At 48.0% G+C, this 13,643-nt stretch overlaps 1 protein-coding gene across 1 annotated transcript in view; it reads right to left on the bottom strand.

Annotated features, from left to right (window-relative positions):
• Positions 1-13,643, bottom strand: part of KCNQ3 (potassium voltage-gated channel, KQT-like subfamily, member 3) — a 366,273-nt gene that overhangs the window by 42,246 nt on the left and 310,384 nt on the right. Inside the window, 3 exon segments of the mRNA XM_006830712.1 lie at positions 7,245-7,417; positions 9,091-9,217; positions 12,488-12,578. Coding sequence (XP_006830775.1) covers positions 7,245-7,417; positions 9,091-9,217; positions 12,488-12,578 — 391 coding nt within the window.

The raw sequence follows: 13,643 nt of genomic DNA on the forward strand, positions 1-13,643 counted from the left end.
ATATTTTACATTAATGAAGTTTTTACATTATATTAAATATATGTAAATATTAATATATTAAATGTACTAATAGTCATTTAAAGCATAGTAACAATTAAAATAGCTAACACATTAAAACTGTAATTTCATGGATGTTATTGTGTGACAGGAAAAGACAAGGGACTCTGGTGACTCAGTAAGTTAAGCGTTGGAATACTAACCATAAAGTCAGCAGTTCAAACCCACCAGCTGCTCCTTGAAAACCCTTTACAGGGTCGCTATGAGTCAGGACTGACTTAACAGCACTTAATAAAAACAGAGGCCTTGTAGTGGCAGCAACAATGCGTTCAAGTGTAACAAGGATTGTGTGGGTGTTGCTAGACCAGGCAGTGTCTCCTTCTGTTGTGTACAGGGCCGCTACGAGTCAGAACCAATTCGACAACACCTAACAGCAACAGAGACCTTGTACATTTGCCTGTTGTTGATATACCAGGTAAGTGGAGTTTACAGTATCTATTCATTTGTGACTGACTCATTTTCTTTAACTCAAAGTTTTCAAGTTTCATCCAAACATCCTGTAGGGCCAACTGCTCATTACAGGTGGGCCCCTTGTGCTGATCCCTTCCTGTCTCTGAGGCCATTCACAAGGGTTAGGATCGAGGGTTAGACTCTATGTCCCAGGTCTGGCTCTGCCAGTTACAAGCAGTGGAGAGTTGTTCTCCCTTCTTGTGACTTACCAAACTGCAAACTATCATGGTTCTGCCTAAAAGGGTCTGCCTCCTGGGGTCATGGTGAGGTTGGAACACACTAACACAGTAAAGCCCCTAGGACTGAGGCTGGGAGTAATGACTCAATATTTGCCATCACTGCTGTTACTGTGGGTTAATGGCGTGGCGCTGTGGGTTAATGTGCTGAACTGCAAAGTTGCTTTGAACAGCAAGGTCGGCAGTTCACGCTCACCAGCCGCTCCTCAGAAGCCCTATACAGGGTTGCCATTAGTGGGAACGGACTTCACAGCACTTAACAACAAGCATCCCAGAGCTCACAGACCTGGCCAGGACCGGGCAGAGTTTAGATTAAACCCGACCCAGCAATCCCACCCCATAGGCTCTGAGGAGAAGCTACAGCGGTTTGAGGAATTGTACCACCTGCTGGCTCTTGGGATTTTGTAAAAACCCTTCAGCTTCGCTGAGGCCTTGGTGGTCCCGTGGTAGAATGCTGGCTTTCCAAGCAGTAGACCCAGGTTCAAGTCCCAGTTAATGTACCTCGTGGACAGAAACCACTGTCAGTGGGCTCGACTTCTAAACAGGGTTCAGTGCAGATTCCCAACTAAGGCAGAGTCTTACAAAGGCCTGGCGGGCTACTGAGCTCCAGCCAGCGAAACCCACAATGGGATGCCACATGATCAGGCAGCATTTTTGTTGTTTGGGATCGCCATGGCTTGGGAGGACTCAATGACTGTTAACATCAGCAGTAGCCTTGGTACTCAACTGTACCTCTCATCAGCATCATTTGGGCACCTGGGAGAAATGCAGACTCTCAGAGCACATCCCAGACTTAGAGAATCAGGGTCTGCCTTTCCACAGATGCCCCGGTGATGATGTTCACACTGGAGTATGGAGTAGACGTGTGCAGTTTCTCAGCACACGAGGCAGTGCGCCGGCAGCAGAGCTCGCGCATGCGCACATGCACACGCACATGGTCCTAGCTCCATGGCTCATGGACGCCTCCCACCGGATTCGGCAGCTCAGCGCTGCACTAGGCAATGTGCTTACACCGAGTCCTGACCCTTAGAAAGATCTACCACATGGTCGGCACCAGGCATTGTGGGAAACCTGGCGGGTCTTGTAGTGGGGGAGGGGATCAAATTCAGGATGACTACACAGATCTGCCTGTTCACCTAAACACCTAGGTGAGGCTGAGGTTGAGAAACAGTGTCAGTGGACTAATAGCGGCTAACATTCACCGGGAGTCAGTGAGGGGTAAAAGTACTGAGCTGATATAAGAAATGCTAGCAGGTTCCAGCCCTCCTATCAGTGCAGAGGAGAGCTGGTGGCATAAGGGTTAAGCACTTGGCTGCTAACCAACACGTTGTTGGTTTGAACCCACCAGCTGTTCCCAGGAGAGATGGATGTTTCTGTAAAGAGTTGCAGCCTTGGAAAACCCCCGTGGGCAACTCTACTTCCTCCGGTCGGGATGCTGTGTGTTGGAATCCACAGAATGGCATTGGGTTGGGTTGGGTTTGCAGCAGTTGTACTCACACACACATGGGTCGCCATGATTTGGCGTCGACTCCAGCTGTGGTCCAGAAAACCAGCTGCCTGGAGCGCTATAGGTGCCAGGCACCTTGTTGGTTTCTCTACAAGTGCTAGATTAGACCATCCATGTTAATCATCACAGCCACCACGTCAAGAAGATCCTGCCCTTACCACCTGGGAGGCCTGCTGTGGGGCTGGACTGCTGACCGCAAGGTCCTGGTTCAAACCTACCACCCATTCCTCAGAAACCCTGTCCAGCAGGGGTGGGGAACGCCCAGCCCTCAGGCCATATAAGGCCTGTGGAAATTATTTGGTCTGGCCCTGCCAAGGCAACCACAGTTCCAGCCATCACGTTGTTGTTGTTAAGTGCCGCCGAGTCACTTCAAGCTCATAGTGACTCTGTATAGGGAAGGTTTCCAAGGAGTGGCCAGTAAGTTTGAACCACCAACCTTGCCGTTTTAACCAACCTTGACCTTACAGTCCAGTGCATTAAGCCACAGCGCCACACCAGGACTCCATTACATTAAGGGTCAGTTAATTAAATGTTTGACCAAATATAGCAAGCTAATTTTTAATTTGATAATTTTGTATGGACTTCGAATGATGTTATAAAAAGACTCCCCACCCCTGCTATAAAGGGTCATTATGAGTTGGAAACGACTCAACGGCACTTAACAACAACAACAGGCTACCTTAAGAGTCCTAGTGTGGTGCTGTAAGATAAGCATTGGATTGCTAACCGCAAGGACTCCAGTTCAAACCCACTAGCTGCTCCTTAGTAACCCCACACAGGGTTACTATGAGTTGGAACCGACTAGAAGGCACTTAAACAACAACTTAGCACATGAAGGTGGAGGAAACATAGACTTCAAGAGGTGACTTGTCTCAGCTCTCCAGGTAATAACTGGGAAGCTGGACTCCAGTGCTCAGTTCTGACCATGCAGCTGACCAAGTAAAGATGTGAGAGGTGCCCATTGGAGGGGTCTTTGGGGAGCCTCCCCACAGACACATGGTTTTGTCTCAGCATCTGCCTGACTGGCCTCCACTGGGGCGGTTGGGGGGGGTCTGTCTTTGGATTGAAGCCACCTTTTCTTAGGGATTTCCAACACAAGCATCTAACTGTCGCTGGTAATTACATGGTGATACACAGCAGATACTAGGGTTCTATTCTAAGCCCGGGGAACACAGGACAAGAACCCAAACCAGCCATTTTTAGCCTCAATTTCCACAGCAGCTGTGAATCAGCTCTGTTGCATGGGTACAAGGTAATGACTGAGCCTGGGATGTTGTTAACACATCTCGTGGTGAGAAGACGGAAGGTCGGGTGCAGGAAAAAAACTCTGTAATGTAATTGTTATGGTCATTGGTTCTGCCATTACAGATAACACAAGAAGGAATCGGATGTTTATGGCAAGAAATTGGATTCTCGGGTGAGAGACTCGCAGGTGATTTGAATTATTGTTCCATTTTATAGATGAGGGTAAGCAAAAAAGTATTGCTATAAAATCATAGAAACCTTCATTCAACAAAAATATAACAATGTGAAGCTATTGTTTTTCTCAACAGACACTCCATCTAGGCCTATATACTTCATGTTTCTGTCTCTCTAACTCTTCCCCCAAAGAACTCTGCACTCCTCCATTTGACACTGCATCAACATGACAGCTTTGGCATCCTTGAGGAAGTTGGATTCCCTTTGAAATATTCTTTGAGTTTGGGGAGCATAAAGAAGCCTGAAGGGACAAGATCAGGGCTGTTAGGGTGAACGGGGAAGGTTTCCCAATGAGGTTCTTGTAGTACCTGCTACCCTTGAAGAATGAGCAGGTGCATTGTTGTAAGGGAGGGGGAAGGGGAAATGGCCTCAACACAACTTTTCTGGCCTTTTGCTCATCAGCGCAGTTTTCAATTTCCTTAAAACTTCATCCTAGTAAACCTCATGATTGTCCTGCATCCTTTGAGAAAATTCTACCAAGGTGACCCCTTTGGAATTTTCGAAAAACCAAGTGCCATTCATTACCTTCTGAACTGACTCTGCCTGGAATTGACCTGGCCTGCCAACAGTCTCTCAGAATCCACTGTTTTGATTGGACTTGGCTTTGAAGGCACTTTAATGAGACGAAGACCAGTGCATTACCGAGAGAACTTGTCTGGAGCCAGCCACGGATCCCAGATGCACGTTTAAACATGTTTTGTTTGGAATAAACCTGTGCAATGCTGTTTGACTTAATCTCACATGTTCTTGTATGGTTTGTGAAGATTGTATTTGGAATGATAAACCCCAGGATTAATGAGCACCTGTTGTTTGTCATGGTGGTATGTTGTCAAGTTGGTTCTGACTCATAGCGACCCTGCATTTCCAAGGCTATGACTCTTTACTGGAGCAGAAAGCCCCCTCTTTCTCCCACAGAGCAGCTGATGGCTTGAACTACTGACCTTGTGGTTGGCAGTCAGCACTTACTTACCCCATAGCACCACTGCACTCTACACCTGCTGTTTACCAGCCCCTCAAATAACTCTCTTCTCTTGTGAGCAGCCAGGAGAATCCCCATTTTGCCTTGAGGAAGTCGACAAAAACAGAATGATTTTCTGGCCCTGTGACTGTCAGAGATGAGTGGCAGGTTGAATTTTGTACCACGATGCTGCCTGATCTAAGCCCCTCTCCATTCTACTTGGACAGACAATCTCACAGAAAGCCATCCCTAACATATCTGGGGGTGGCCCTCCAGAGGTGAGAAACCTGCAGCTTTGGAGGAGTGCTTTGGGATTGTCCATCCGGTGAGGAGTAATGTGAGTAATGGTAACACTTATAAGGAAAATGCACTTCCTAATGTTGAAGTCCTGGTGTGGCGCTGTAAGATAAGCACTCAACCATATGGTTGGTTTGAATGGCAAAGTTGGCAGTTCAAACTCACCAGCTGCTCCTCAGAAACCCTATACAGGGTCACTATGAGTCAGAACCGACTTGATGGCACATCACAACAATGTTGAAATGCCCCCAAGCTTGATGCCATAGTCTCTTTCCCTAGAAGCAGAGCCTAAGGCAAGGATTTCCAGACCTCAACCCTAGGACAGGGTGGAGCTGCCCCATAGAATTGTCAAGGCGGTAAATCTGTATGGAAGCAGACTGCCACCTCTTTCTCCCGTGGAGTGGCTGCTGGGCCTGAACTGCCAATCTTTTCGGTCAGCAGCTGAATGCTTAACCACTGCATCACCAGGGCTTCTACAGATAGGCAAAGGTTTACAAACAAAAGCCCAAACCCTGCCATGGAGTTGATTCCAAGTCCTAAGTACTCTATAGGACACAGCAGATGGATCTGCTCCTAAGGATTTCCAGAACGATAAACTTTCCAGGAGCAGACAGCCTCATTTTTCTCTTTCAGAGTAGCTGGTGGGTTTGAACTATCGACCTTGAAATTAGTATCCCAACACCTAACCCACCAGGTTCCATATATGGTGGCGTTCCTATATAGGGTTTCCTAGACTGAAAATCTTTATGGAAGAAGAAAGCCTCATCTTTCTTTCAAGGAGTGGTTGGTGGTTATGAAGTGCTGGCCTTGTGGTTAGCGTTACCCACTACGCTACCAAGGCTCCTTGGTGTTGTTGTTAAGTGCTGTCCAGTCAGTTCCGACTCATAGAGACCCCGTATAGGGTTTTCTGAGGAGGAACTGGTGAGCTTGAACCGCCAACTTTGCGATTAAAACTGACCTTGTGATCTAGTGCATTACCCCACAGCATCACATCAGGACTCCCTGATATAGGTGTGTGTGATTTATTTGCATGTGATTTCTGAGGTTTAATCTCAAGAGAGAGACTGAGTGAGACTAGGTAAGATAAAGAAATGGCTTGATCTTGGTTGGAGTCCCAGTGGAACACCGGAGCGGATGATACCCATGGAACTATTGGAATCAGAGAACCCTGTCAGCCACTGGCCACAGGCTCTTCGTCCAGGAATCATCGTGCCCAGGAAGAGGAGAGTGGGGCGTCTTAGCAGCCAGCATACACAGCAGCTAGGAGTGGAGGCATCGCCCCAATAAAGGGGGTCTTGGCGAAGTCCAACACCATCACTACATCCACCGAGGTTGTCTCTGGATGATACACTCTGGTGAGGACCCACCACCACCACCACAGCCGACTTTATGGCCCTGGGGATACCTAGGGGCAGGTGAGGGGAGCTGTGGGGTTTTTTCTATCTCTCCATGGTCCATCTAAGGTAGAGAGGCGAAAGCAGAGCTGTCTCAAGGTTTGGGATAATAACAGGACAAACACAGTGAGTCTGTGAACGTAGATACAGTGGGCCTAGCTCCTTGGGTTTCCATAGTCACTCAGACCCATGGGCCTCTGGGAGGGGGCAGTTCCCCACCTCCCTTAGAGAGAGACTACTGAGAACAAGGTGCTGAGCTGGGGGGTCCCACTCAGGGAGGTAACACCCTTTTTCTGTATCAACTTCCTTATCAGTGTGTGGAGCTAAAAGGGTACCCAACTCATGAAAGGAGTTGGTCCCTGAAAAACATTGTCCGTTCTAAGCATTATACAATCATGACAGTGATTATTTTTCATTTACTAGTTTATTTATTTAGAGGTAGGTGTTTTACAAAAGAGGAAAACAAGACCGAACGTTGGTTTAAAATATTTCCCTAAAGTTGCACAGGCATAGTTTGGATTCTAACCAATAGCGTGGTTAGAACATCCTTTCAACCATCCAGAGGCATACATACTACCAGGGGCTTCAAAAAGTTCACGCAGACATGGAATGAAAAGATAATGGAACTCTTCCTCAAACTTTTTAAAGCCCCCTCATAGTATCCCCATTTTAGAGATGAGGGAAACAGGGTCAAAGAGGATTGACTGAGCTGGCTGCATAGTGTGCATGCGTATGGTGGAGCTGGGTCAGAGCCTCTCCCTCTGAAAAGTCATCAGAAGTTTTGAGATGACTACCCTCTAGGGATATTGGACAGAGGACGCCATGACGGGGACAGGCTGGAGGAGCCACGTGGCTGCGACACTTACTTTGCTGTGGGCGCAGATGGCGGAACCTAAGAGCTTCCAAGTGCCTCCACGCCGGTCCATCCGCAGCATGCGCAGGATCTGCAGGAAGCGCAGGCTCCGCAGTGACGTGGCCAAGACATTGCCCTGGTTTCCCACAGCAACAACGGGCACAGAGGCAATCAGTACAAAGATGTCTGGGAAAGAGGGCAGAGAGGGCGGCAGGGAGAGAGGAGGGTCAGGCGGAAGCATCCAGCCGTCATCCGGCTGTCCATGGGCTGGTGGCTGTGTGTAATGTGGCCACCAGTCTATCCCTGGCTGTGCTGAATCTCTACATGGACAGCCTGCAGTGAGGGCCCCTGGGCTGCTAAGTGGAAGGTCAGTGGCCTGAAGCCCCCAGCTGCTTTTCAGGAGAATTGTGTGACAGTCAGTTTCCATAAACACGACAGCCTTGGAAATACTATGGGACAGTTCTACTCTATCCCATAGGGGGTGCTATGAGTTGGAATGGACTCCATGGCAGTGGGTTTGGGTATGATACCCTAAATGCATCCCCTGAGACAGGTACTTGATTGGGTGATGATACGAGGAGGCAGAAATGAGGGAGTGGGGAGGGGGCAGACAGGGAAAAGAAAGGACCAGTGTAGGGTGTTTGTTATCAAGTCCCTGCTGGGTCTTCTCATGCCTCCAAAGATGGTCCACCTGAAAGGCAGGAGGTAGGGACATCTGCCCATCAGCTCCTGTTCATGCTGGCTGAGGATCCCCAGGGGGCTAACACCCCACAATTCTAAGCTACATTGGCCTACTGTTGCCTCTTAGCTTGGACAACTACCTCCTCTGTGTACTGCAGATGGTTAGGTAAAAAGACCCCATTGAAACTTTGGGGAAAACTCAAACAGATGTCTCTCTTGCATGACATCTCAGAGGTTTTACTATGCAAATATACACCAAAGCTCTTTATGATAACTGTCGCGGTAATCCTTTGAGGACAAAAGAGTCAAATGTTGCCCCATAATTTGGCCAAGACTCCACCATGAAAAATATGGAAGCTCCTGATTTGCTTTCTAAAGGTGGGGGATGCAGGAAGGAAATGGACCTGACCCCACATCAGCATAGCTGATAAGTAGCAGTGCATCCCCAGATACTTATTGGAAGGAGGAGAAATAGCCAGTGAGATGGTGTGCGGGGCCAGGGAGTAAAGGCTCAGTGGGCACCTGAGCCCGTGCACTGCAGAGGATGTGCAGAGGGGAAGGTCTGGTGGCTCGTGCTGCACTAGCAAGGATGAGTGAGTTGTGGCTGGCATTCTGCTAACACTGTGCTCCTGGGTGGAGGCACGGCCATGACACCTGCCAGGAGCAATTTTTGGACAGGACACAAGCAAGGGTGGACACAGGTGCTTGATTCATCTGGACCTGGGTGATACAAGGGAATCAGCTACATACTGGAAAAAGACTCAGCTCTGTAAGCCTCAGTTTCCATCTCTGTAAAATGGGCCTAACGTGGTCCTACAGAAGAGATTCTCAACCACCCCAAGCAGGCTGGGATGAAAGGGCTTTGGTTCTCATATGACTGGGACATTACTGGCCTAAGAACTGGGGATGCTCAACATCCTGCAACATGCTGGCTCTTTTGCACCCCAAATACCAAGAGTTCTCACCTCCATAAAAAATTCTTCTGAGGAGAATTGGAGGAGTCTGGTTCGATTTATCAGGGGAGGAACTTGGAGACAGCTGTCTCCACAATGTTGCATGATTTCCCAGAAGAGCGTTGGTTCAACATCTCAGAGTAGCAGTGCACTCCCATGTGTGTGTGTGTGTGGGGGGGGGGGAGGGTACTGGGGCCACTACTGGACTCAGGGACCCAGACTTACCCAGCATGCACAGGGGCTTCCTGGCAAACTTCAGCCGCCCCCGCCAGCCTTTGTAGCGGCAGCAACATCCAGCAGCCCAGATCCTCAAAGCAAACTCGGCTCCAAAAATGAAAATAGCAAATGTCTCCTGTGTTGGGTAGTATATGGAGAGACACTGATTAACGGGGACCCAGTCATGGTTGCTGTTGGTGGCTGGGTGGTGAAGAGGTGGCTGGGGGTGGGGGTGAAGACCAGGTTGGTCTCCCTCATTTGAGTTTGGATAATTCCTGTCTTCATCCGGATGTGCTAACTGTCCCTAAGATTGCTGAGCCTTGGAAAGTGATCATTGGCTCTCTTTTTCTGTTTTTGTTCCCAGGGATCGTTTTTTAACAAAATGTTCTTCAGTGTTCTCAAAACCTTTAAGAACACCATTTATGCTGAAAAGAGGGCTATCCACAGAACACAGTCTATGAATCTCATTCTGCATTTGGTCTTTGATGCTGTTACTCACAGCTCATGATTGCTGAACACCCTCTTAGGGCAGGTACCACCCTAACTGCATTACAAGAGTATCCCTGATATTTGTTGTTGTTAGGTGCCATCAAATCGATACCGTCTCATAGCAACCCTGTGCACAACAGAACAAAACACCGCCCGCTCCTTGCGCCAACCTCACAATCGTTGCTACACTTGAACCCATTGCTGCTGTCATTGTGCTGGTCCATCTTGTTGGGGGTCTTCCACTTGTTTTCCAACCCTTGATATACGTTGGGGAAACCACATCACAGAGAGATTAAAGCACTTCCTAGAACCACTGAGCTCCCAGGAGGGAGGCAGACACTAGTCCCCAGGAGCTCCAGGTGGTGCAAATGGGTAAGGGCTCAGCTATGAATTCAAAGGCTGACAGTTTGAACCCACCCAGAGATGCCTTGGGAGGACATCCTGGTGACTCTTCCCAAATCTCAGCCACTAAATCCCCTGTGAGGCACAGTTCTCCTCTAACACGTAGAGTCATCATGAGACAGACTGGTGTGAAGACAGCTGCTTCCTTTTGGCTAGTCTGTCTCTCCACACCTCCCTGGCCCTTGGGACCTTTTCCTTGGACTTCCTGAGATCCACCCCCCAAAAACCAAGTTCCTGGAATTAGGTTATTACCTGGGTCCAGGGCAGAATTCTATTTCTCAGGGATATCAGAGTGCCTGGAAACTTTAGGAGTCACCCATTACCCTGACTCACTTTAACCTTCACATTCAAAATTGCAAACATTTCCCATGAGAAAATCACATAGAACCTGGTCTTGGCGGGTTGATGAGTAAAAGACTGGGATTTTAGAAGAAGCCAGTACTTTCTCACAAAGCAAATCATTTAATGGTGTGAAAATGGTTCTTTCTGACCCAACTTGAAGTGCTCTTCCAGTAGGGAAGGAGGTACCTTCTTGTTCTATACCACATCATTTATAACACATGTTAAAAATTTTTATTTTAGTAATAAAAACCTATACATCTCTTTTGGGGCATTCTCAATTTTGAGGGGAGAGTGCGTCCCCACTCTGTAAATCATGATAAGAACGAACTTCAAACATTTTCTTAAAATGTAACTCAATCTTGTACTAATGTTGACACCAGGATCTCCCGACTCCAGTCTCATCTTGGAGTTGTGTAGATTATATCGCCCTGCCTATAGGTTCCATGGATGGGTGCCGGATGAGGGGCTAAGGTTCTACCAGTATATGAACCCTTGTAATAACCTTAGCCTTATGGGGGTGGGTGTTGAACACTTTTAAGAGGTCTGTTACAACAAAGCTGTCCAATGCACTATGTCCTTTGATTTCTTGACTGCTGCTTCCATGGGTATTGATTGTAGACCCAAGCCATGGCATTTTCAGTGACTTCATATGCACATGAAAGCTGGAACACTGAATAAGGAAGACTGAAAAAGAATTGATACTTGTGAGTTGCCGTGTTGGTAAGGAATATTGAACATGCCATGGACTGCTGGGAGAATGAAGAATTGCATCAGTATGCTCTTTAAAAGTATGGATGCCAAGACTTTGTCTCACATACTTTGGGCATGTTATCAAGGGCACGAGTCCTTGGAGCAGGACATCATGTTTGGTAAAATAGAAGGTCAGTGAAAGAGAAGACGTTAATGAGATGTGCCGGCACAGAACCAGGCAGTGTTTCATTGTGTGTCTATAGGATCACTATGAGTTAGAACTTAACACCAACAATGATGCGGGGAATCCCTGGGCATTGCAAATGGTAGAACACTCAACTGATAATCAGAAGATTGGCAGGTCACCCAGAATGTGCTTCGGAAGAAAGGCCTGGCTATCTACTTCCAAATAATCAACTACTGAAAACCCTAGGGAGCAAATTTCTACTCTGACAGAGAGGGCTCACCATTGATTCAATGGCAATTGATGAATTGGGGGGTTGGCACTCCTTCCCTTCAGAGAGGGTGGGGCCATACTTTATGTGGTCACCCTGAAGAAGCAGGACTGACACCTGCTCTTCAAGGACTCAAGGACCAGGTGACCAGCTGTGGGCAGAGGGCGTGTTCTTTCTGAGAGCTTCCTCCGGACCAGGTGCCAACCTTGGAATCAGGCCTGGTTAGACAACCTGCCTGCGGTTTGTAACTTTCTGTCTCCACTACACCACCTGATGGAGAAGAGGGTGAAAACCAGGCATTGGAGGGAAGTGTAGAGCTTTTACAGTCATGGGATGTTGTGTTTGGCCTGGAACGGAGTAAGAGCTCCTCAGGACGTTGGGAGTAGGATGCTGAGCAGAAAAGCACAGGTAGACTTCAGAGTGGAACTTGCGGAGGACCGGGATGCTGCACTTTACACATTCAGTAAGGTGCCTGGCTGTTTGCTTTAACCTTGTTCCTGTCCCCTTATCTTTAAATCAAGGAGCAGCAAACCTTGGTCACAAGTGCCATTCCTGGTGACATTGGTTCCCATGCTGTTGTTGTTAACTGCCTTCATGTCAGCAACAATCCTTCCCCCCATTCAATACACACACACACACACACACACACACAACTATGGCAGCCCATGCACAACAGGATTGGACCCCGATCTATAGGATTTTTATTGGCTGAACTTTTAGAAGTAGCTCTCCAGGCTTTATTCCTAGTTCCTGTTGGTCTAGAAGCTTCCCCGGCCCTGTTTAGCATCATAGCAACATGCAAGCCGCCCTGAAAGAGGGGTGGTGGTGCATGAGACGCTTTGACCAGGAATTGAACTCGTCTCCTGCATGGAAGACAGTCTACCACCGAATCACCACTGACCATGCACTGCTTTCTCCTGCTCCCTGGCTTGGCCAGACACACTTGGCAGTCCCCCAGCCCCCAGGAAAGCTGTGGAAACCCCATCCCAGGTGTCCACCCCAGAACACAGCAGGGTCATCAGTCTCACCAGTAAGAGCAGCCAGTCCCCCGAGACAGTCTCGTACTCCTTGAATGTGGTCAGGACAGCCAGGACCAAGCACCCCAGCACGATCAGGAACCTGCAGAGAAGGGAGAAAGAGACTGCTATGGATGGATTGTGCCCCTAAAAATGTGGGCTGTGAACCCTCACCTCTGTACCTGTGGTTAGGAGTCCTGAAGGATCAACATTAGACCATTAACTGCAAAGTCTATGGTTCAAACCCACCAGCCACTCCTCAGAAACCATATACAGGGTCACTATGAGTCAGAACCGACTTGACAGCTCTTAACTACAACATACATGCCTGCAGTTATAATCCCATTGGGACTGAGTTGTCTTTGCTTTATTAATTAGATGGGATTAGTGTAGGTGGTCCTTAAATATGAGATATGTTGTTGTTAAGTGCTAGAGAGCTGGTTCTGACTCATAGAAACCCTGTATAGGGTTTCCAAGTTGCAGCTGATGGGTTTAAACTGCGGACCTTTCGGTTTAGCAGTCCAAAGTTCATCCTACAGCACCACATCAGAACTCCTTTTTTGAGATATGTTGCTATGGTTGTTACGTGCTTTCGAGTCTGTTCTGACACATAGCGACCCTGTATAGGTTTCCAAGGAGCGGCAGGTGAGTTTGAACCACTGACTTTGTAGTACAAATTGACCTTGTGGTCCAGTGCTTGTCCTCTAGCACCAAGCCAGGACTCCTATAAAAGAGTTTAAAAAGCAAACCAGAGAAGCAGAGATGGTGTCCCCTGGATGCCAAGACACAAGGCGATCTCCAACGAACCAGGACGGAGAGGCTGAATAGAAAAGATTTGTCCTCCAGAACCATCAGAGGGAGAAAGCTTCCCCCTAGAGCTGACACTCTGAAGTCATACTTCTAGCCTCCTAAACTGTGCATGACCACGAACTCGTCTGTCAGTTTGTCGTACTGTGGTGGCTTGTGAGTTGCTGTGATTTGGAAAGCTATGCCACTGGTATTTTAAATACCAGCAGGGTCACCCATGGTGGACAGGTTTCAGATGAGCTTCCAGATGAAGACAGACTAGGAAGAAGGAGTGACAAACTACTTCTGAATATTTACTCACTGAAAACCTTATGAATAGCAGAGAAACACTGTCAGATATAGTGCCGGAAAATGAGCCCCT

Source organism: Chrysochloris asiatica, unplaced genomic scaffold (genome assembly GCF_000296735.1).
Source record: "Chrysochloris asiatica unplaced genomic scaffold, ChrAsi1.0 scaffold00001, whole genome shotgun sequence".
Classification (NCBI taxonomy): Eukaryota; Metazoa; Chordata; class Mammalia; order Afrosoricida; family Chrysochloridae; genus Chrysochloris; species Chrysochloris asiatica.